This window comes from Symphalangus syndactylus, chromosome 11 (genome assembly GCF_028878055.3).
Source record: "Symphalangus syndactylus isolate Jambi chromosome 11, NHGRI_mSymSyn1-v2.1_pri, whole genome shotgun sequence".
In the NCBI taxonomy this organism is placed as follows: domain Eukaryota; kingdom Metazoa; phylum Chordata; class Mammalia; order Primates; family Hylobatidae; genus Symphalangus; species Symphalangus syndactylus.
Genome location: NC_072433.2, coordinates 82,957,692 through 82,982,301, shown reverse-complemented (window position 1 = coordinate 82,982,301; position 24,610 = coordinate 82,957,692). Strand labels below are relative to the sequence as shown.

At 39.8% G+C, this 24,610-nt stretch overlaps 1 protein-coding gene and 1 long non-coding RNA gene across 7 annotated transcripts; one reads left to right on the top strand and one right to left on the bottom strand.

The window, feature by feature from the left end:
• Positions 1-239: 239 nt before the first annotated feature.
• RFESD (Rieske Fe-S domain containing) lies at positions 240-10,986 on the bottom strand. 6 transcript variants are annotated; one of them, XM_055233381.1, is made up of 6 exons: positions 10,903-10,953; positions 5,048-5,242; positions 4,163-4,260; positions 3,140-3,315; positions 3,009-3,043; positions 240-1,340 (listed from the first exon to the last, which is right to left on the bottom strand). In XM_055233381.1, the coding sequence occupies exons 2-6, from the start codon at positions 5,105-5,107 to the stop codon at positions 1,077-1,079; spliced, it is 633 nt and encodes a 210-aa protein (XP_055089356.1). In that variant the 5' UTR covers positions 5,108-5,242; positions 10,903-10,953; the 3' UTR covers positions 240-1,076. The 6 variants fall into 6 exon arrangements, with proteins under 6 accessions (XP_055089356.1, XP_055089355.1, XP_055089357.1 ...); XM_055233380.2 differs by lacking the exon at positions 10,903-10,953 and adding an exon at positions 9,656-10,860; XM_055233382.2 differs by lacking the exon at positions 10,903-10,953 and adding an exon at positions 9,656-10,851 and having other exon boundaries at positions 4,163-4,285.
• Positions 10,850-23,014, top strand: LOC134731746 (uncharacterized). Its single transcript, XR_010114304.1, has 2 exons — positions 10,850-11,111; positions 22,322-23,014. It is a non-coding gene; the product is annotated as an uncharacterized lncRNA (long non-coding RNA).
• Positions 23,015-24,610: the final 1,596 nt, after the last annotated feature.

The window sequence follows — 24,610 nt, the reverse complement described above, 5'->3', positions numbered from 1 at the left end:
TGTGCTGCTGATTTCTGCATGGTGGGGGTGCTTGGGGTGTTATTTTAAATGCATTACAACTGGTATGGTATGAGCATCAGGCAACTGAACGGTACTGACCATAAATAACTGACATGATAAAACCAGGGTGAACCAACTGAACATCAACCTTGCCTGGGAACTCCAAGGAACAAAACCCTAGATCTCCTCTCTATAATATTTATAGGAGACACTTAGTTGTGCACACATTCACAAAGTTCTAAAACGTTTTTAAAAACCTTTATTTGAAAATTTCATATAGGCATTCAAAGTACATTGGCTCACTGAATAGGAGACTTTACATCTCTCATGGCTGGGCAGCAGCTGTGTCTGGCTTCCTTACTTCAAGATCTGCCTTGATCACAGATCGCTTAACAGTGGTTAAGTTTCTTATTTTCAAGTTCAGCAGGTAAACTTATCTCATTTTTGGAGGCATTTTTTAAGTATAAAAAGTCTGCTATGTTATTTAGGAAAGTTGCACAGTTCAGATGTGAACATTTCAATGTATTTAAACTTTCCTAAAAATGTAAAAATAATAATCAAATAGCAGAGGTAGGGAATCCATAGAGGTATAAATAAAACAAGAATGGAAGAATGCTGATAACTGTTAAAGCTGAGTGATGGAAGTTCATTATATAGTCTGTTTATTTGTATATACTAAAACTTTTCCAGAATTAAGTCTGCTACATCAAACAGGGATTTTTTTTCCTATTTTAAAAATTATATTTTTTAAATTAAAATTTTTCTCACTAAACCTTAATTGTTACCTATTATTTGTTTACTCCAAATTTATTTTCATCCTTCTTAAACAGAACATGCCAAACCTATAACCTTCAGGTTCTAATTAATCCAGAAGATTCGATAAAATGTATTCTATTGATCCTGATGATAATCCTTACATCATACTAAGTATGTGTGCTCTTAAACCTCTCAAATGTATATGATTTTTAAATAGTTGTGCCTACGTTGAAAAATTTCATCACCTTTAAAATTGAAGCAGAGTTATTCTAAAAATGTTTTCAACATACACAATATTTTTCATTTCTATATATTTTTTATCAGGAAGGACTCTTAATTACTTTGAAGTCTCCAGTGGCATAAAAATCAGAGTCACACTTAAAAGGTTCATTAGAAAGAGTCACATAAATATTTCCATTGTCTACTGTCACTGTGTGAATCCTTTGCTTTATTCCTTTGGAGCACCACTTGGGTTTTGCCGATGGATCTTTAGGGTTTATAGACTGGTACAGACCTTCTCCTGTTGCCAAAGTAATTTTGTATTTATGCCAGGGGCAAACTATACACGGTCGTCCATCAAAATCCTGGGGAAGAGAATAACTCATTTAATATTCTGACATGTCAAATGTTCTTGATACACCATAGACTCTGAAGAGAATCTGCTGCAGAAGAACCAGGTTAAAAAACAGGTTAGCTTTGCTTTTTTCCTCCTATGTACAAATTATTCAGCATAAAGCAGATCCTAATCTGAGAAGAGTCATCAAGCTCTTTTACAGTTGATTAGAAAGCCAGTTAGAGCTCTATCAGAAGACTGACATGCTCAGGCAACTAAACCATGTGACTGAAGCTGTGCTGTTATCTATTAGATGTTAATGTCGCCTCCTTGACAGAAATGGGGCAAGAACTTCAAGTGCTTCTATAGGAATTTTCACTAGCTTCTAGAACTGTAAGGTTCAGATATAAATTCAAAAGGAGTTACTAAAGGCATGAGTGCATATGATAATAGGAGAGCAATTTGTGATCCAAAGTAGTTAATTCTCACTTTTTAACTGTCTTGGTGAAGTGCTTCTCAAACTTTAAAAAATATAGGAAGCACCTGGATCTTGTTTCAATGCATATCTCTCTGTTTAAATGTAGTAGGTCTAAGGGGTTGGGGTGACAAGATTCTGCAGTCTAAGAAGCTCCCATGTGATACCAAAGTTGCTGGTTTGTGGACAACAGTTTGAGGAGCAAGGTCTTCAAGCTCTCATGGACTGAAACTGGAGAAAATTCTATGGAACTATTATCAGCTCACAAATGTAAGTGGGTGCTTTCATTTTCCCCTCTGTATCCAAAAGTGCAGGAATACTGATTTGTACTTTCATAAAACTGTCAGCAAAGATTCACATTTTCATAATTTACATTACATAAAACTGTCAGCAAAGATTCACATATGTGGGTTTGGACAACGGGAAAAAATAGAAAAAATAAACACATACGTTCTTTAACATGAGGACAGGTGTGTACACTCATCAAGTGTAGAGAGAGTGGAATGCTAAGTTCAAGCTTGTACTTTGCATCGATTAGAGAGAGAGAGACCAATTTCATGAAGAAACAAGAAATTAGGTGACTAGTTTTGGAATCCCAAGGAAGCAAAGACAACTTCCCGTATTCCTCCTCAGTTAAGACTACAGTGTGGTTTATTTCTTTAAAAATATATTTATACTATATATTTTCATTATAAAAGTAATATATACTCATTGTAAAAATTCAAATTTTGCAGTGTATACAGTAAAAAGTGACTATTCTTTTTGATAAAAAAATGAAATCTCATAAGACTATTATCATCCTATGACTTGCTTTTTTCAGTCACAAATACATTGCTCACATCTCTCCATACCCATATAGATCTGCCTCATTAATTTAATGATTGCATGGTACAGTTATTCCACAGCATGCCTGTATCATAATTTATTTAACCAGTTTCCAATTGTTAAAACATTTAGGTTGCCTTCAATTATTCATTATAATAAATAATGCTACAATGAATCATTCCTATACAAATACTTAAACATCTGTGCAATTATGGCCATAGAATAGATATAGAGTATAATTGCTAGGTCAAAAGATATGCATATTTCTCATATTTATCTTATGAATTCCCAGAATACTTGAAATTATATTCAAAGCATTAAAATATAGTTCAAACCAATTATGAATTATTTTTGAATATATTGGCTGAATTTGCTGAAAATAAATTTAATTTTACATACCTCTATATCTCCCAAATGTAAAGGTCCTCCTGAGTCTGAAAAGGAATTGAATATTACCTGCAGTCACTAAAAAACTGAAATTTTGATAGTTTTATGGTTTAAAGTTTTACAAATGAAAAATAAAATCTTACGGTAACAGCGAATATCCATAGCATGATATTCTCCCTTGTGGTAGAAAATGACCACTTCTCTATCATGGACAACAGCTGTCATTCTTTCGGATTTTTTAATGTCATCTTCTCTGCCCACACAGACAGGAGAATATTCCCTCTTTTCAGGATCTTGTGCAGAGCCATCAAGATTCATGCTAGTTGAACATAAAGAAGGAAAGTTACAAGAAGTATTCACTAATTTGGTTCCAACTTAATGGAGATAACCATAAGAATGAATAGTTTGGACTTTTCAATATTTATGGAGGCACTTTCTGTAGCTATATAAAACATTTATAAATACTGGATTATTATTATTATTTTGAGACAGAGTCTCACTCTGTCACCCAGGCTGGAGTGCAGTAGCATGATCTCAGCTCACTGCATCCTCTGCCTCCCAGGTTCAAGGGATTCTCCTGCCTTGGCCTCCTGAGTAGCTGCGATTACAGGAGCCCACCACCACACCTGGCTAATTTTTGTATTTTTAGTAGAGACAGGTTTTGCTGTGTTGGCCAGGCTGGTCTCAAACTCCTGACCTTAAGTAATCCGCCCACCTCAGTCTCCCAAAGTGCTGGGATTACAGACGTGAGCCACTGCGCCCGGCCATAAATACTGGATTATATTAAGTAGGTAGTCATTACTTTGCGTTAGAGACTCAAAGACTGCCAAAATTAGGGAGGATTCCTCACTCTGAGGCTAGAGTTGTATTACATTCATTTCAAGGTCAAGAAGGAAATTTCAGAACTTGTAAAACATAGAGATTTAAGTTTCACTGTCCCTTTATTTCCTATCAAATCCAACACTAAACAACATTCAGTTATCTGCATTGTTTTCAGCCTTCTGCTGAAGGCAGGATTCTTTGATTGGCTGAATAGTCTTCAGCCTCTAGGCTAAGGTGGTCCACTTGGTTTTGCCTGGAGTACACAGTTGGCTCTTACAGGCACAACCAGATAGCTATTACAGCAAGAGAAGATGGGTATGAATGAAAACCTTTCATTTTCTTACCTCAGATAAAAACTGGTCACTGAGATGACAGCTGAGCTGAAATGCCCAAAATGCAAATGAACTAGACATGCCAACAGCTGGGGGAAGAGAATTCCATACTGAAGGAAGAGCAAATACAAAATCCTGAAGGAAAGAAAAGGCTTGGTGAATGTGTTCCAGAAGACTGGAACATAATATGCAAGATTGGTAAATAGGCAGGAGCCAGGTTGTGCAGTGCTGTGTGTGGATTTTACTCTAAGAGCAAAGGAAAGCCACTAAAGAGTATAAAGCAGGAAAGTGTGACTTGATTTCTTTTTGAAACAACGCCCCAGCTCTGTGGAGAATGGATTATAGCAAAACAACAATGGATGCCCAGAAATCAGAAAGCTAGGGGTCCATGAAAAAGATGGTGGCTTGCCCCAGGGGGTTGACGCTGTAGGGGATAAAAAGTAATAATAACAGTAGCAGTAGTAGCTACAATTATATTGTGTTAACTATGTGCCACGCACTATTCAAAGGCTACATTTATTTATTAACTCCTTTAATCCTCCATGTTACTAAAAAGGTATTATTATTTTAATTTTATAGTACAGAGAAGTTGGGTTGATGAACTAGAATGAAGATGCTACAGAAAAATAAAGAAAGATGACTCCCAAGTTTTAGGTTTGTGCAGCTAGGTGAACTGTAGTGCCAAAGACTGTGAGGAGAAAGGCCAAGAAATGAATGGTATTTTTGCAGGATGGAAAATCAAGAGCTATATACATTTTACACATATTGAGTTTAAGGTATCTCAGAGACATCCAAGTAGAGATGTCAAGTCAGCAACCAGATATATGAGACTAAAGTCGAGAATTTCTAGAGAGAAAAACTGGGGAGTTTCCAGGTTATAGAATTCTATGGACTCACTTGGAGAGGAAGTGTAGATAAGGAAGAAGGTCTAAGACAATTCCTGAAGCACTTCAACATTTAGAGGGCAGGTGGAAGAGAGGTTGTAGAAAGACAAGATCAGTAGAGTGTCCAATCTATTGCTAATCAAATGTAATTCATTCACAGCTTTCTTCTCTATCTTATATTCTCCCTGAATTGCAAATAGGTGGTAACCTAGAAAAAAAAACGCAGGCAATGAGGCCAAATAAATTCCAATGCTGGTCACGTCTGTGTACTAAACAATAAATAATACATGAATAAAACTCGAAGTTCCTAGGAAACTGTCCTGAAACTTTGGTTGTTCTATAAAGAGTTGGCCTACCCTGTATCCTTTTCTCTTTGTAAGTTCACTTACTCCCTATACATCCACCCTCCTAGAAATCAAATACTGATTAGCATCCAAGTAAGACCTTATATTCAGAATACAACCATTACTACTCTCTTTTCCCTGTATTTCTAAAGTTTGTCTCCTATTCCACTCTTTAATATCCTTTTGGCCAAATATAGAAATTAAAAGGTGGGAAAAAAATCAAGACTAAGAAATATCTCAATATTATTTTTAGGAACAGGCTTAAGGGTTATAGGTTTGATCCTGTCCTTGAATCAAAATAATGACTCAGGCCAGTGGCTCACACCTGTAATCCCAGCACTTTGGGAGGCCGGGGTGGGAAGATCAATTGCCAAGAATTCAAGACCAGCCTAGGCAACATATCGAGACCCAGCTCTACATAAAAATGTTTTTTAAAAATTACCCAGGTGGGTTGGTACTTGCCTGTAGGGTTGGCTGCTTGGGAGGCTGAGTCAGGAGGATCACTTGAGCCCAGGAGTTTGAGGCTTCACTGAGCTATGATCATACCACTGTACTCCAGCCTGGGCAACAGAGTGAGACCCTGTCTCTAAAAATATTTTTTTAAAAAAAGAAGTTTGCTGTGGAATGCTCAAGATATTAAACACACACTTGTCTACAAATATTTAACAAAATTACAAATCAGGTGTCAACTTCAAATAAATATTCTAACTTTAGGAAGATACTTCATCATTCACACCTTCTTCAAATATAGTAATATTGTAATATCTCACAGGAAGTTAAACAACATGATAATATACCTTTCCTTGATCAACAGGAATCTGCATTGTAATTCCACCCAAGTCTTAGGTTACCATTTTACATAAAAACACATATATCCAACTTCTTTTTTTTTTTTTTTTTTTTTTTTTTTTTTTGAGATGGAGTCTCGCACTGTAGCCCAGGCTGGAGTGCAGTGGCTCCATCTCAGCTCACTGCAAGCTCCACCTCCCAGGTTCACGCCATTTTCCTGCCTCAGCCTCCCAAGTAGCTGGGACTACAAGCACCCACCACCACACCCAGCTAATTTTTTGTATTTTTAGTAGAGATGGGGTTTCACCGTGTTAGCCAGGATGATCTCGATCTCCTGACCTCATGATCTGCCCGCCTCAGCCTCCTAATGTGATAGGATTACAGGCGCGAGCCACCGCGCCCAGGGCTATCCAGCTTCTTTAAAGAAGGCATTTGTACCTCGGTGTACCTAGCTTAGAATGGTTACACACTATGGGCTAGTCCCTTCCCAAAAAAAGGGAAATTGTTTTCATGGAAGTGCCAAGTGACTTCAGGACTTCTGCAGATAATTTTCCTGATGGCTTCTCTAAATATTTATTTAATCCTGTATAATTGATTGGAAGTTTTAAAATGTTAGCTGAAAAACAGCATGGTTTATTTAAAAAGTAAGTTTATGGCCGGGCGCGGTGGCTCACGCCTGTAATCCCAGCACTTTGGGAGGCCGAGGCGGGCGGATCACGAGGTCAGGAGATCGAGACCATCCTGGCTAACACGGTGAAACCCCGTCTCTACTAAAAATACAAAAAATTAGCCGGGCGAGGTGGCAGGCGCCTGTAGTCCCAGCTACGCGGGAGGCTGAGGCAGGAGAATGGCGTGAACCCGGGGGGCGGAGCCTGCAGTGAGCCGAGATCGCGCCACTGCACTCCAGCCTGGGTGAAAGAGCGAGACTCCCTCTCAAAAAAAAAACAAAAAAAAAAAAACAAAAATTAAAAAAAAATAAAAAAAAAAATAAATAAAAAGTAAGTTTATAAAACAAAAATTATTAAGAGTAAAATCTCTGTTGGTGTGTTAGGAGTGAGCTTTAGAAAAAGAGAATTTATAGGTCACTATTTTGAGATAAATAGTTCTGAGCCACGTAGAAGACAGATATCAGATATCATTGTAAGTATGGGCTCCAAAATTGAGGTGTAGGTAGAGAGGTATATGTGTGCATGTGTGTTGATGGGGAGAGGCAGGGGCTTTGAATTCAATGTATAAAAGAAGGCATTACACACATCAAGCTTAGAAAATTATAGGGATGTCAAATTTGTACTCTGAAGTTTGCATTTTTAATTCTTGCTCTAACTAATAAATTTTTTTTTAAAAAAAGGGGGATAGAAAAGTAATACATATTGTTTTTAAAAATTATGTCACAATAAAAAAGCAAAAGTTTATTATTTTAAAGCAAAGGCAAAGAGGATCATGGCCATGATTTTCTGGGTTAGCTATGGCTGATAGGAGGCAGGAATACTATTTCTGAATGGTCATCTGGTTTTATTTGATTTTGGCAGGTACTCAAAGAACACAAATTGCTCAGGTGGTAGTATCTACCTTCAGAGTTGGGCATGCAGCCTTCATCACATTTTGTGACAGAACAGAGGGGTAATAATAAGAAAAATGGGGACAAAGGAATGAACTAAAAGAAGGGGAAATAGGCTAAAGAAAAAGAAAGAAATGTGGAATTTGCATACATATAACTGACAAAGGCTTGAGATTCAGAATATATGAAAAACTCCTATAGGCCAGTAAAAAAAGAACAAATAATCACAGAAAAGTGGGCAAGACATGAACAAACATGTCACAAATAAAGAAATCTGAATGCCCAATATATGTAAAGACTCAACCTCATTAGTAGGAAAACGCAAAGGAAATGCAAAGCCAAGCCATTAATGTGACACTATTTTCTATCCACCAGGCTTACAAAAAAATTATACCAAGTATTAGTGAAAATATGGAACTGCTAGTGATAACATAAATTAGTGCTACCAGAGTTTGGCATTACCTAGTAAAGTTAAACATAACAATAATAATCCCACTTTGGGTATATGCCACAGAAATGCGCACAGGTACACCAGGAAACATACATAAGAATAGTTATAACAGCAAAAAACAAAAACAACACAAAACCCATCAACAGTAGAATGGAAAATGTGTATGTTCATTCAATGGAATGCTGTACAGCAGTGAAAAATGTATCTCTACATCAAGTTGGCTTAATTTCAAAAAACATAATTGCAAGTGAAAAATTTAAAAAGGAATTCAGAGTATGTTTCTGTTTTTATCACAAAAGTGGCAAAACCAAACAGTATATTATTCATGGATACATGTACTATAGGGTAAATATATAAAGAAAAGCAAGGGGATAATAAACATTTCTTAAATGTCTAAAAATATTTACTTATTTCTTAAAATTAAAATTATTCTTTTCAAGATTTAAGTTGTATCCTAATCTATATTTATGTAGCAAATGACCCCAAACCCAAGAAAAATGGAATAAAATTGCCCTTTCTATCCTCAGAGAATGTGCCTGTGCATAGGTCATGAATGAAATATTTGAGAATTTTGTACAGCTAATTTCAATACTTGGCACCAAAGGAGAAAATAAATGAATAGTTCTTTTTTTTTTCCTCCAGGCAAAAAATAGAAAAGTACTACTATCAAAAAGTAACAAAATACAAGAGATGTAGTATAATATCAATAGTTAATTATGTTTTCCCAACTTCCAAATAAATGAGAACCAAATACAGGTCTTTCTCAAATTTGAGTCACTACAAACTTACAGTCTTTGCAAGGTTTGCCTCCAACCCGAAAAACTGGTGAACTTTTACGGGGCTGATAAGAAAGGAGCAGAGAAGACTGGGGCTAAATGATAAAGGTTTCAGAGAACTATGATTATGGCCTTGCATTTTGCTTAGAAAAGTATTATTTTATATGCCAACAGTTTCCTCTATGTATCTTAAATGGTACTATTTATAATATCTGATGACTTTTTGACTTTTTACATTTAACACCCATATTATTCTTACTATTGTGAATATCATGATCCATTCAGACAACAGGGAAAGCCCATGTGTTCACCTTAATTATCGTTATTTTGATGAACTATTCATAAATTCCCAATATATTTCGATTTTAAGTCTACTTTAAGATAGTAGAATCTTAACTGAATGAAACAGAAAATTAAAGGACTCGTCCAATTTGGGGACTAGATGAAAACATCCCCCTGAAATATTTAGGTGTTGTGTTCCATGTTCTCTTCGAGAAAAATTTTTGGCCTGTCCCTAAAATTGGTTTCTAAAGGTGCTAACTCCATATAAAATTACAAATTAGCTAAATGGATACTCGGTCACTATTAGATCCCTTTCCAACATAAGAAATAAATTCAAGTGGAATTTTTAAAAATATTTAGTGTAACTCAAATTTCCACAAGACACGGGGGACAAAAGAAACATGAAGTGAAACGTACTTACTTGTCACTCTTCTTGAGCCATGACTAAGGTGCTTTTACCAAGTCTGGAAACTTTGCCTACACATTATCAGAATGCTTATCTCAAGTATGACACCCTTGCTTTTATGTGCAGGGAAAAGAAATGCCTTAAAGAGTAGTTTTGGTATCTCTCTGAATGGCAGAATAATAATAGATAAAGCCAGCTGTCCTTCAGTAAATGCCTACTGCTTGGACCCATTGAATATAATAGTTCATTAGTCTTCACAAAACCGCCAAGGGGTAGGCATTAGTTTCATTCAGGTAGCAGCCACGTTTTTATAAGAACATGGGGCTTGCAAGTAAACTACCCTGAAGACACAAAAAACCTTTTAGCAAAGCAAATATGTATATTGGTGATATATATAGTTTGATATTTGTCACCAAAGATGGTCCTGAATTTTTTTTTTAAAAAAGGAACGCTAATGTGCAACAGCTATGTTCACGAATGTTTACAATTGAACGCTTGCCCAATAATTTTATATAAAGTCACAGAGCTGCTCTGGAAATCAGCACCATCGTATGATGTTGAACCGTGATCACGAGTGAGCTAGACCTGGGTTTGCATCCCAGTTCTGCGTGATTTGGGGCAAGTTGCTTAACTTCGCTGTGCTGCAGTTTCTTTTACGGTAAGAAGGGCCCGCCACATATGGGTGTGGGTAAAGCACATAAATGCTTTAACACATGTCAAATGTTTAGAGCAGGCCTAACCGCAGAAAACGCTCACAGCGCGTTAGCTGGCACCTCTATCCAGCTCTGGCAGTTATCCTGCCTAACTTCAAGTTGTGTTTAACATTTCGGTAAAGACCACCTGCAGTTCTGAGACTGCACGTGGCTGTCCAGGTGCTGTAAATTCTCGACACAGACTCCAGGAGACTAGCATCTCCAGGAAGGCCGGGGCTGCGGAAGCCCTGGAGCAGCTTCTATACTTCAGAGCTTTCATGGCACAAATGCCATGAAAGCTTGTTAGAAACGACCCGCGTACCCCCCTGAGGTGGCAGGTCTCAGGTGTGGCCCAAGTTTCAAGGTGAACAAGCTCAGTGGGTATCCTGTGCCTGGGCGGAAGCCTGCTCTGGCGGGTTAACCGTTAACTAACGCTGAACTGAAACCCAGGAGGGCCTCAGGACTCGCAGCGGCCGGGCCATAGCCGGAACGCGGAGTCCACGCCCGCAGCCCGGCCGGAAGCAGCTGGTCCCACCAGCCCGCCCCCTGCGCGGCGAGAACAGAACTTACTGTCCCCGAGTCCTCGCTCCGCCTCCGCGTGACGCTACTGCACGAGCCAGAGCTCCAGACACGCGCGGCGCCTCGACAGGGCGGGGCGAGGCCGTCCACGTGACCCAAGAAGGCCCGTCCCCGGGACCGCCTCCATGGCATTTGCCGGCAGATGACCCTGCTTGATAGAGATCTCTGGCCAACAGCGCCGAGCCAGCACCTTCAAACTGGTAGGCATACTCGTGTGCTTGACAAATGTGGATAGCATCAGCTTGCTTTTTAGTTGTTTGTTGATCTCATTACATTTATTTCAAATTTTAGATGCGCCCAGCGACTTCATTCAGGAATTTACCCTATAAAAATATTCGCAGAAGGTCGTCGCGATGCTGGTAACCCATGTATAAGGATGTTAAGGCCTGGCGCGGTGGCTCACGCCTGTAATCCCAGTACTTTGGGAGGCCGAGGCGGGTGAATCACCTGAGGTCGGGAGTTTGAGACCAGCCTGACCAACATAGAGAAACCCCGTCTCTACTAAAAATACAAAATTAGCCAGGCGTGGTGGCCCATGCCTGTAATTCCAGGTACTCGGGAGGCTGAGGCAGGAGAATCGCTTTGAACCCAGGAGGCAGAGGTTGCGATGAGCCGAGATCGCGCCCTTGCACTCCAGCCTGGACAACACGAGCGAAACTACACTTCAAAAAAAAAAAAAAGAAAGTTTATTGCAGTGAAATAGTGAAAATAGCTAAAGTGATAACACGGAGGAATGGTTCAATAAAACACAGCACAACAGTACAGACATGTGAATTACTTCGTAGCTGTGTACTGTATACTGAAAGGACAGGTCCATGATGTAATGAATATTAAAGGCAAAGCATAGAATACTATATGTGGTGTGCTCTAATGTAAACAAAAATTATTTTTTGAAATACAAACATGCAGGTATGTACATAAACTTTTTCTTGAAAAATCAAAAGAAACAATAGTGGTTGCTTTGGGAGGAGACGGAGAGTTTTCACTTTCATATTATGAACTTTGCAATTTTGCCTTTTTCTCATTATACTTCCCTGAATTGACAACAACAACAACAAAGAAAACCACCAAAACCCTCATATTTGTGTTCCGAGCTGGGAAACTAGATGAGCCTAAGTTTTTAAAAGTTTCCTTGACTACTTTCCAATGCAGTGGTTCTTAACCCTGGCTATGCCTTAGAGTCGCTTGGGAGTTTTGAAAAGTCGTAATGCCCAGTGTGTATGCCAGACCAGCAAAATAAAACACAGATTTATTTGGGGTGGGGAGGGAGTGGGCAGATTCAATATATGTTTTTAACTTCCTGAGTGATTCCAGTGTGAACCCAAGGTTGAACACTACAACTTGTATTTAGTATGGTATCTCAGGCTCTAGGGTGGCCCAATGAACTGGGGCAGCTGAAACCCAGGAACTTTGTCCATTTACCTCAGTGTGCTATATAAATGCCATTTTTTAAATGAGCCTCAACATGTAAGAAGTTGAATAGCTCAGAATAATTTGCCTCCAGTGCTAGTTTCTTCTGATTTTTTTCTCTTCAGTACAGTTTTAGGGTGATCAATAATATTTTATTGGGTCATTTCCCTTTTGGCCATTTTTTTTCACTGACCCAAACACAAATTAACTAGTTTTGATGTATCAGTTATCAAAGAGATAAAATATATTTTGATTTATTATAATTTCCATTATCTGTCAGTCATCCCAAATGATTTTATTGGCACATGGAAGGTGTTAGCAGTCCCCAGCTTGTCATCGAAGGATTAAATAAGGTTTGCCATTTTAGAAATCCTTTTTTGCTTTGTCATATTCTGGGCATTAGAAAAGGACACATCTTAGATCCATCGACCTTAAATTTGATTTTGAATAAACTGAAGACCTCAGTAGTTATACATGCATATGCACACAAGTAGGATGAAAGAAGAGAAACTTTCTTTTATCTCTACCAAAAGTAGTCATATGGTTAGTCACGTGATGTTTGGAAAGCTATAATGGAGGTCAGAGTAAACTACCCTTCTCCACTTCCCAAGTGCATACACACACAAACGCACAAAACCATTCACACGCAGGCATGCACATTAGGTAACAGCAAGAACCCATCCAGTCTATTTGGAAGTCATTATTGTTCAGAATAAAGTTCATGATATCTACTGTTATTTTGCCTTTTTTTTAAATAGAACAATGTGAGCAATGCTACCACTAAGTTTCACCTGTGGCCATCTTAGGGCATGTACTACCTTTTCTTTCTTTCCTTCATTTGTTCTTTTAGCCTTTCCTTTTCCGCGCTTCTAACTTTGGCCTATTAGTGACACCTAGTGGTTCCTGTGGCCAGCTTTCCCCCTGATTTTGGCTCTCAATATCTTCATGTATGGTTTCAATTGAAAGTCGTGAGCCTAGTCCCTCTGCCGTGAGCATCCAGGCTATTTCTAGGCAGACCTTTCAGGCACCAAGACTCCTCTCTTTGAGAAGTTAAAAACTTGCCTTCAATCCTAAGCCAAAATCTGTCTTGACCGCTAGTGAAGGCACCTGTGTGCTACTAGTTTCGCTATGGGGAAGTTTGAAGGGTGTCCACCAATCTGGATTTCCTACTCCTTCACACCAGAAAAGGGTGATAATACTGCCCTTACTAGGCCCTGGAACTCAGATTACATGACAGTGAGTGTGGCTCTAAATACCACCTATGTGCTTATGACTCCTAAATGAATGTCTCCAGACATACGTTTGTTGGGGATGCCTACTTGACATTTCTATGGGGCTATTGTGGCAGAAACAGTGGTGTTCACCAAACATCCCATCAACTACCCCACATTTTCCAGCTCCACTTACAGTTTGTTGCGGCCACATGGCCAGTTTTGAACAATGGGCTGTAGACTGAAGCATAGAAAAGCTGAGATGAGACTTCTCCAGTTGCGTCTTTTTCTGTCATAAGAATTAACAACATTCTGGATGGTGGAGCCTCCACCAGCCTGGGTCCCTGAGTGACTATGCAGAACAGAGACCACATCTCCCCGCCAATTTCCTAACTTCCACTAAGCCGTGAAAGTCATAACTTAAGTGAGAAATAAATTTTTATTATGTTAAGGCCCCTGGAATTTTAAGGTTGTTTATTATTATAACATACAATAGTTTAACCTGATAATTCACAGCTATCTCTAATTTCATTGTGTTCAGAATCGAAATACTAGTTCTCTCCCATAAATCTGCATTTCTTTGTCTTCTCCATCTCTATAAGTGACAACACTGTCCATCTTCAGGCTTAAAGGAGAAATCTGGATGTCTTCCTTGACTCCTCCCTTTTCCTTACTGCACCCCTTCCTGCCCGCCCATACAGAAAGGAGTTCGCATAGCTGACCTGAGACTGCTATCCTTAAAAAGTTCTGCTTGAGCTTGCAGTGAGCCGAGATCGCGCCACTGCACTCCAGCCTGGGCGACAGAGCAAGACTCCGTCTCAAAAAAAAAAAAAAAAAAACAACAACAAAAAAGTTCTGCTTGTAAGGTTGGCCCTTCGCTGACATGTGAGAACTTGGCAGGTAAACAGTCCCTTACTGTTGTGCCAAAGCCCTATTAACCCCAGTAGGAAAGGAACCAGGTTCAAGAGGCCGAAGAAGAGACCTAGAGCCAGCAAACAAAACATGGTGTTTTATTAGGTGCTTACGGAGTCCAGTGGTGGTGGGCTGGGCAGGAAAACTGCAACCGCCTGCAACCATCATGCAGTTTACATGGTATTTTCACTTTATACCCTCCCCCTAACAATCTCCACCTGGCAACCTTCATGTATCCCCAAATTCAGGGCCTCAGTCCCCTGTATTAGATGTTTCTCATAGGTAAAGAATGACTCTCCAGTTTGGCTACTCCCAGATTCCCTAGGTCAGAACAAACATTCAGGTGCATCTGCCATACGGGGTCATTCTGAGGGTATGTATAAATTATTACTATCAGGTGAGTTTACCCAACACCTACACCTACACATATAAAGCTTTCCCTAAAATGATAAAAGTGACTCACTGTGCCTAAGCTATTTGTACAAACAATGTGTTCTATGCTGATCACTTGCTTTCCTTCTGAGATTCTAGAACTTGGTACCTGCTAGGCAGAGGTGCCTGTGACCAACGCCAATTAAAAACTCTGGCTGCTGAGTCTCAGTCTTTCCCGAGCAAAAACATTGCAGGCATGTTTTTACATTTTCATTTCTGGAGGAAGAATGCAGTCTGTGTGACCCCTCGTGAGAGGGAGAACACTTAGGAATCCTGCACACGAAGTCTTCCATGCTCTGCCTGACTCTTTTTCTTTACAATCCAGCTGTGTATCCTTACTACGTTTCTGTAATAGCGTAACTGTAATGAGTCCCAGAATCTAGTGAATCTCTAAATGCGAAGGGGTCTTAGGGACCCCTTGATATCCCCCCATATCTAATCCAGCACTGAGTCCTGACACTTCTTCCTAAAATGTATCTGAAATTACACCGCTTCTTACCTTATCTGCTATCACCACCCTGAAGGTACCATCATCTTTTATTTGTGTTGGACTTTCCTTCAGAGGGCCCAATAACACCTTTCTTTTATTTTCTGCCTGAGTTTGGAACCAGTTGAGAGACACACAAAGAGATCAAGGTGTGAGCTCTATTTAATTATGAACATCTCAATTGGGGTGGCTTAAACATGCAGCCAAAGGGACTAACAGCCTCCTGAATTAAACTTATGTATCAAAACTCTCTTAAAACTTTCCTCTCTAGAGGACAGACTAGATTGTACCCTCTCTACAGGTACACAAATCTGTAGAAAGAAGAAAGGAGCTAAGCTGAGCATACCAGGAGAAGTGAATGAAGGGAGATTTGAATAGCTGAAACACTTCTTGTTCACTCCTGATTTTTATCTTCCTGGTGGGACTCCAAGTCCTGAGTATTAAGCAAATGATACACAGCTGACGTAAGTGGGGGTGTGGAGAAGAGAGTCTGATCAGCAAACACCACCAAACTTGCATTGAGCCTGAAGCAAAACACCAGCCATTTGTACCAAGCCAGGCTTAGCAAATACACACAACAGAGGTATGTGGGCCCAGCAAAGGCAAACCCCAGAGGGCTTTAGGTGATGTGGGCCTTGGGTGCAAGCTGCTGCTCCTTGACCTTGAACAACATTCAGAACATATTCATTCTGCTATGCTGAGTGTTAGCAGAGATAGGGAGGCCACAAAGACCTAAGAAAGCAGGTATAACTAAGACAAGGTCTAAATTATGTCTTTAAGGACTTTGGCCTTTCAGACAGTAGTGGGTAGAGTCAGATTTGCTGCAGTTAGAGGTAGTGATATTGATGAAACTGAAGCTTCAGGTTCCCATACTTGCATGGGGCCTTTCCAAGATCCTAAGGTCCTGAGGGACACTAGTAATGTGTTCACATGGTCATATGCTCTCGCTCTCTCTCTCACCCCTACCCCTCATATATATAATTATATATAATTTGGTAACAAACACAAAAATACAGAAAAGTACAGGGAAACTCTATTCCCAAACACCCATTTGAAAGTATAGTACCAATCTGATGCCCCATCAGTCCCTAATGCTTTAGTATGTATTTTCTCCAAATCTGGACATTCTTCTACATAACCACAATACAACCATCCAAATCAGGAAGTTAACACTGACACACTACCATCTAATCCTCAAATTCAGTTCAGATTCAAGATTGTATGTTTAGTTGTCATGTCTCCAGCTTTCTTCAGTCTGAGATATCTCCTTAGTCTTTCTTTAACATTTATGATATTTGCATTTTTGAAGATTACAGGTCATTCATTTTGTAGAATATCCCTCAGTTTGAGTTCGTCTGATGTTTCCTCCTGATTAGACTTGGGTAATGAAGGCACATCACAGAGACTGGACTTTTAGCCTCGTTAGGCTGCCCCTTGATTCCCTTCCCACTGGGCTCGAGCTGGCCGTGCTATGTCACCACACCATGTTGCCATCTATCCCACTAGGGCTCTGACACTCCTCTGTGAGCCACCTTGGTCACTCCTCCTTCCCATCCCCCTAGCCAGCATGTGTGTCTACCCCGCTGTGTCCTAGCTACTGGCCTTAGCACTGAATTGTTCAGAAAGGAGAAAGAAGACAGGGAGGAATAATGATGATAATGTTTTTGTAAAATGTGTAAAAGCAAGGTAATTTAACTTCTGTGGATCAAGGCCATTGTCTGTTTTCCTGCTGTCACTCAGACATTTTGGGGACCTGGCTAAGGGGCATCTGAGTTGGAAATACATTTAGTTTGGGTTTAGTGGGATATAGTTTTATGGTTTATTGCTTCCAAGAATTCTCCAATTGCCCACCGTGGTGACTTTCCCTGTATGCCCAAATGACAGCGAGGGCGAGGGTTCTCTCAAAATGTGAAGGTGGGACAGTGCCCAACATGGAAGTATGTGAGTCCTAGAGCAGAAGCCACATTTGAAATGGATGGAGCCAGAAATTAGGCTGTCGAAAATTCTATCATCAGATGTTCGGTAATGTAAATATGGGATTCTGTTCTCATTGACAGTACACATGAAATGTGCTTAATAATGACATCATGTAAACTATAAACCCACCACGTCTTTTTTAATGGGAATCACATGAAATAGAATTTATCAGAACTCCTATGTCTAAAGTACACAAACCTGTACCGGGTCTAAAACTAAGTTTGTTTTATGCTTCCTGTCAATTAAAAAAGATTAATACTGTAGGAAAGATTGAATTATCTATCTGTTCCATTTATATAAAATATCATAAAATTATTGCGTGAAGGGATGACTAGAGAGTAAATGGACAAGATTGTAGGCAAAAAGTATTATAGAGGTATGTCTGGCAATTAATGTTTGCTATTATGGTCATTTAAAAATATTTGTATTTTTTGTGATTATTCATTCTTTCTAACGAAATATTTGCTTTTACATATATTTTTAAATGTATTGTTTTGTATCTTTTTCTTAAAGAGAACCCTTCCCCACACTGTCACCTAAATCTATACCCCGCTGCATTTAAAATGTAAGGTGGCTGAGCTCTGCGTGTGCCTACCTGGAAATTGTCTATGTGGGGATGGGGAGGCAGCACTGCTTCAGATTTCATTCTGCATTCTGGGCCAGAGAGGGAACTGTGGAAGGACAAACCCTGGATTCCTGTAGTACGTCCACATGCTCAAAGTCACTCCACATCATCCGTGGAGTCAAGAGAGCTCTGGAGAAAGTGTAGCTCAAGGCAGATTGTTCAGCCTGCCACTGAAAACAGCCACTGAGGCACAGGATTGAAAACACGCTCCCAAGAGAGCTCCATGTCACTAGATAGAGATCTTGCTCAATTAAGTACAAGGGCTCAGAATGGAAATGGCGATGAAGAGAATTTTAATTGGTAAGACATGAAAGACAGTTGGAGACTGGGGCCTCCACCTTTGTAAATTTCTAAACTTGTTGGAAGGCAGAATGACTCTATTGCCTGTGTCTATGAATGGCTCTTCTTCTGCCCACTCTGTCCCCCAGATGTGTTCAGCACGATGCCCGAATTAACCTCTTATGAAAAGATTTCTCCCAATTAGTTTACCTGCACAGAATATAGGTTTGGATTGCCTTCACTGACTGACTGACAGCCACCCTGAGGAAGTTGAGACACAGAGTCTCTCCTCTCAGATTCTAAGCCTATGCTAGAGTTTTTGGGTTCTAGAAGTACATCTTTATTTGGCAATCGCTCCAGGGACAGAGAATGGTTTGTTTCCTAACTTTGGTGGGTAGGTGAGAGGCCAGTGCTACAATAATGTTCTGGCTTCTGCTGAGACTTTTAACACTTTAAAAGAGTGAGTGAGGCTCCTCAGAAAATGGAAAATGAACAAATACAACTTCAGAGCTAGACTGCAGCTGCAGCTGCTTAAGGCTTCAGGAGCCCCCCAGCTGAGGCTGTGCAGAATCAGAAACAGGAAAAGCTCTGATTCTTTCCGTAGAAGTGCAGAAAATTTTGATTTTTGAATTTGACCCTTCAGATTTTGATAGCTTTGGGCTTTACCTTGCAAGAGAATTTAATCTCTGAGCCTCAATTTCCCCCAGACATTAGTTTAGAGCCCAGATATGATGTTTTTGGGTTTTGTTTTTTAGTTGTTGTTGTTTCATTTTCAACTGGGCCCCTGTAGCCCCAAGAGAGGAGAACGTCCAAGAGTGGGAGCCAAATTGAAGTCCTTTCACATGAAACTCAATGGGTAAGGCATGCGTATTTCCATCTGACCCTCTGCTAGGGCTGGTGTTTCTGGCATGTGTGTGCCTCACTGAGTGTGGAAGGTTATTGTGAAGATGGCAGAGGCTGCTAGAAGGTGTCCATTTGGAGAGTAGTTTTGCCCATTGACCTTTAAAGGCTCTGAGAGTTTCTGCTGTAAAGAAACCTGGTTGAGAAGGGAAGAATAAATGAGAAGACGTCATGGGAAGACATTCAGAAAAATCCAGAATGTGGAATATTCTATTAATACAAGATAACTGGCTTGGTCTCATAAAAAACACAGTACTCTTTTTAAAAAGTTCAGGAAGACTTTTAAAATAAAAGGCACTAAACAGACATAACAATCAAATGCAATGTGTGAACTCTAATTAGATTTTAGTTCAAAAGAAAAAGTTATCTATACAAGTAGTATTGAGAAAAAAAGGGAAAATTTGAACATGGACTGGGTATTACATGGTATTATGGAAAATTATTGTTAGTTTTCTTAAGTGTTATAATGCTTCTGTGGTTATGTAAGAATGTCTCAGGAGATGCATGCTCAAGTATTTGGAGGCGAAGTGTAATGTTATCATGAGTCTGCAACTGATTTTCAAGTTATTCACCAGCAACAACTATATACATATATATAAATGAAGATGGAAAAATGCTGAACTTTAGTGGTTAATGTGTGGGTGTTCTTTTATGTTACTCTAAGCTTTTCTGTAACTTTATAATAAGAAGTTAAAGAAAAAGAAGCGTATTTAACCTAGTGTTCCAAACATTTGACTATGAAACTCTTTGTTCCCCTTATAATAACATTAACACATTAAGCATCTTCTGCTTCTTGGAGTACACTCTGTGGCTAGGGCAAGCTCTTAGTAGCTGTATTTAAAAATATACAATAATGATAAATGCTAAGTGAAAAATAAAAATCTTCTTGAAAATTCAAAATGCACTCTAAAATCCCATTTCAATAACTCAGAAAGAGCAGGTCTAATGCTCTTGACATAGTGGTGTGACTTCATTGACCAGACAGATGAAGGTCAAAGCTTGCACAATGATTCCTGAATGTCTAGTAGGCATTACCCAAAATGTCTCTCTTAGTATAACCTCGAGGATGATGATCCAGGCTAAAGTTTTGTTTATTTGTTTGTTTTTGCTTTTGTTTTTGTTTTTGAGATGGAGTCTCGCTCTATCACCCAGGCTGGAGTGCAATGGCATGATCTTGGCTCACTGCAAACTCCACCTCCGGGTTCAAGCAATTCTCCTGCCTCAGCCTCCCAAGTAGCTGGGAGTACAGGTGCACACCACCATACCTGGCTAATTTTTATATTTTTAGTAGAGACTGGGTTTCTCCATGTTGGTCAGGCTGGACTCGAACTCCTGACCTCAGGTGATCCACCCGCCTCAGCCTCCCAAATTGCTGGGATTACAGGCATGAGCCACCACGCCCGGCCCTGAAGTTTTAATCATCTGTATGCTTCTGTGCATAAACGACTACAGGAAATAATAGGTCACTTAGAACACTTTCAGGAAGAGATGTAAAGAAAAATTTGCAGGCATAATTGATGCAAAGTACACAGAATAAGATTAATAAAATTATTATTTATAATTTTAATCTGAATCCATAGCATTTATAAATGTGTATCATTCCTTCAGTGGAGATTTGGGGATGTATAGTTGATTTTGATGTCATCTACTTTCTCTTTTTCTGGTAAAAGTTTTTTTTAGGGAATTCCTCTTGGGCAACACTTCTTCTACATGGTCTAGGTGGGCCACATATACACCCCTGCCCCCACCCTTTCGTATAAAAAGAGTGTACACATAACACAGATCTGACCATGCACCCAATTCAGTGCAGTCAATTATAGATATTTTGCTTAAATTATGTGAAACAAGGCACTTCCTTTCTATTGGCTTCATTAATCTGGTTGTATGTGTTGTTGGAAGCCCCTTCATCACTAGGGAGGTAGGCTGTCTAAGAATGAAGCCAATCCAGAGCAAAGGAGACCTGAGAGATGGGGAGAGACGGATTCCTGATAACATATTTTCTGCACCTGGATCCAGCTCTGCCTGAAGCAATTTTATGTTCTTGGACCTTTTGATTTCAAGAACCTATAAATTTCCTTTTGGTTTAAGTCAGGTTGACTGGATTTTTGTTCGTGACAACTAAAAAGTCCTGAATTTTATTAGGAAAATATAGAAAACTCTCTTTTATTTTCCCCTTAAAGAGTCACTAAATTTGGGCCAGGTGTGAGGGCGCATGCCTGTAATCCCAGCACTTTGGGAAGTTGACGTGGTAGGATCATTTGAACCCAGTAGTTCAAGACCAGCTTATACAACATAGCAAGACTCTGTCTCTATAAAACATTGGAAAATTAGTCAGGCATGATGGTGGATGCATTGGTGACAAGCCAGTTGCAGTGGCTCATGCCTGTAATCCCAGCACTTTGGGAAGCTGAGGCAGGCAGATCCTTTGAGCTCAGAAGTCCCAGACTAGCCTGGGCAACATGCAAAACTCCATCTCTATTTCTTTATTTAGAAAAAAAGTCACTCAATTTGAAATTTTCAATTTCAAAACAAAATTTGAATGTATCAGTCAGTATTTTTTGTGACTTAAAAAAAAAAGCACTGGTTCTTCAAATAGCCAAATATCAGCAATGGTAATAGTAAAAACATTTAAAAGAGCATTTTCCTCATCACTTTTATGAAATAATACAATTAAGAACTGTAATTAATATGACCGCTGTGGGGGAAAAATAGTGTTCTTTCATTATTATTATAACTGCCAACGTAATCTTCATGGAATTTTGCAGCTGTTTATAGGATAAAGTATCCTGCTTTTTGTACTATACAATATAAATTTTAGCTGTAATCCCTGTTTCCTCAGCCCTGTAAGTCTAGCTGCAAAAAAATTATTTTATTAAAGCATCTACTTAGCCATTCCAGCCCAAATTCACCACTCAGGGAATACTAGCTTTCCTTTAAATTCCTCCAACGATAGCTTGATAAACCCAGGTGGAGTCACGTGTGTCTGTGGCTGACTTGTGTGTCTCTAATACTGTTGTCTTGGGGTTCTATAGATATTTTACTGAAACACTCAAGGAAGATACCGTGGTAGATCTGGATGATGACAATTTGACCAACAGACATTGAACTGATTTAGACTCACTCACTCCTCTAACCTTCGGTCCTCGTATTACTGGTCTCTATTTTCTCTTCCCTTAGGATGAAATCTTGACCTGAAGGTCCCTTATGCAAATAACCCCTGGAAGATTGCCCCTTGCCAGTCCCTCAGGCCTGTCTGCCATATTTGAAACCTGCCGTAAAAACTCCTTACAGTCTCAAGGTGAGAAGGGATGGTCAGGAATTACTTTTTAAATAAGCATTTTAATTCTAAGGGTTGATGTGGTAGCGTTAACCTATGATGGCAAATTCTTTGACACTCCTTCTATAAGAAGGTGGGGTGTGTGTTCCCTGCCTTTGAGTCTGAGCTGGTTTGTGCCTGCTTCAACCAAGAAAACAAAGGAGGTCATGCCAGGTGACTTCTGAGTCAAGGTTATACGAAGCCAGGGGGCTTCTAACTTGTTCACTAGGACACCTGCTTTTGGGAACTTGAGCTGCTTTATAAGAAGCTTGACTCCTCCGAGGCCACCCTGCAGTGAGAAAACCAAAGCCACATGGAGGTCCACGTGGAGGTGTTCTGGTCAATAGTTCCTGATAAGCCCAGCTTTTGAATACCCCAGCCCAGGCACCAGACATATGAGTGAAGAAGCTCCTAGGTGATTCCAGCCCCAGCCATTTCAGTCTTCGCTGCCAAGGCCCCATGTATCATGGAACAGAAACAAGCCAGACTTCTGTACTCTGTTTAAACTTCTGCTCCACAGAATCCATCAACATAATAAAATAGTGGTTATTTTATACCGCAAGGTTTGAGATACTATGCTACACAACAGCAGATAACTGAACACGTTGATCCTGAATAAAATCAGGGTTCGTTAGCAGGGCAGGAGACTAATGGCTGCTAACGTGGGCAATATAGAGCCTGCCACATTTCTGATGGCTGCTCCTGAACTGATATCTGTGGACATGAGGTTTCTTTAACACTCCCAGCTTTTAGATGGAAAAAAAGAAAGAAAGAAAGAAAGAAAGAAAGAAAGAAAGAAAGAAAGAAAGAAAGGAATCTCCTGAGGTTAAATAACTTCCTTAGGGGCAAATATAAGATATATCCCACAGGCATGATTTGGCTACAGCCACCTCTCACCTCTGAGAAGTTTCACGTTGTAGACATGGGTTCGCCTGAATTCACACCAACCTGCCCTGGAACACACACAGGGTCCCTGGGACAAAACACTGAGGAAAAAAGCCATACCCTCATTGAATTTAACAACTTAAAATATTATTTGAGATGAAGGCTAATCTGGGGCCTAGCATGATGGTTCTTGCCTGTAATTCTAGCCCTTTGGAAGGTCGAGGAGGGAGGATTACTTGAGCCCAGGGGCTTGAGACCAGCCTGGGCAACATGGCAAAACTCCCTCTCTACAAAAAAATACAAAAAAGTAGCTGCACCTAGTGGCACACGACTGTGGTTCCAGCTACTTGGGAGGCTGAGGCGAGAGAATCACCTGAGCCTGGGAAGTTGAGACTGCAGTGAGCTGAGATGGCACCACTGTACTCCACCCTAAGTGACACTGTCTCAAAAAATAAATAAATAAATAAATCTGTTGTAACGAACAGACCCACAAAAGTCAGTTGGCTTAAAGAAGATATAAAAGCATTTCTTTCTCATGTAATCTTCTTGCCTGTTTAGGCTACCTCCACTCCACAAAATCCTGGAGTAATCCAGACTCCTTTTATGTTGTTACTCTGCTAGCTCCCAGTGTTAGCAGCAGCAAATCTATATGGATCTGCAGCAACTCGATTCTTGCCTCCTCAAAGGAAAGAATTTCGCCAAGAGGCATAAGGCAGAGTGAGAGGCCGAGACAAATTTTAGAGCAGGAATGAAAGTTTATTAAAAAGTTGCAGAGCAGGAACAAAAGGAAGTAAAGTACGCTTGGAAAAGGGCCCAGGGGGCACTTGAGAGATCCAAGTGCCCCCATCAACAAGTGGGTGAAGGATATGAACAGACACTTCTCAAAAGAAGACATTTATGCAGCCAACAGACACATGAAAAAATGCTCATCATCACTGGCCATCAGAGAAATGCAAATCAAAACCACAATGAGATACCATCTCACACCAGTTAGAATGGCAATCATTAAAAAGTCAGGAAACAACAGATGCTGGAGAGGATATGGAGAAATAGGAACACTTTTACACCGTTGGTGGGACTGTAAACTAGTTCAACCATTGTGGAAGTCAGTGTGGCGATTCCTCAAGGATCTAGAACTAGAAATTGACCCAGCCATCCCATTACTGGGTATATACCCAAAGGATTATAAGTCATGCTGCTATAAAGACACATGCACATGTATGTTTATTGCAGCACTATTCACAATAGCAAAGACTTGGAACCAA

Coding starts and splice junctions, on each gene's coding strand:
- RFESD (XM_055233381.1), bottom strand. CDS start 5,107: ATGTTGAAGTGCTTCAGGAATTGTCTTAGACCTTCTTCCTTATCTACA. Junction 3,044..3,139: donor TATGGATATTCGCTGTTACC/GTAAGATTTTAT, acceptor ATTCCTTTTCAG/ACTCAGGAGGACCTTTACAT. Junction 1,341..3,008: donor TACATTTGGGAGATATAGAG/GTATGTAAAATT, acceptor TCTCTTCCCCAG/GATTTTGATGGACGACCGTG.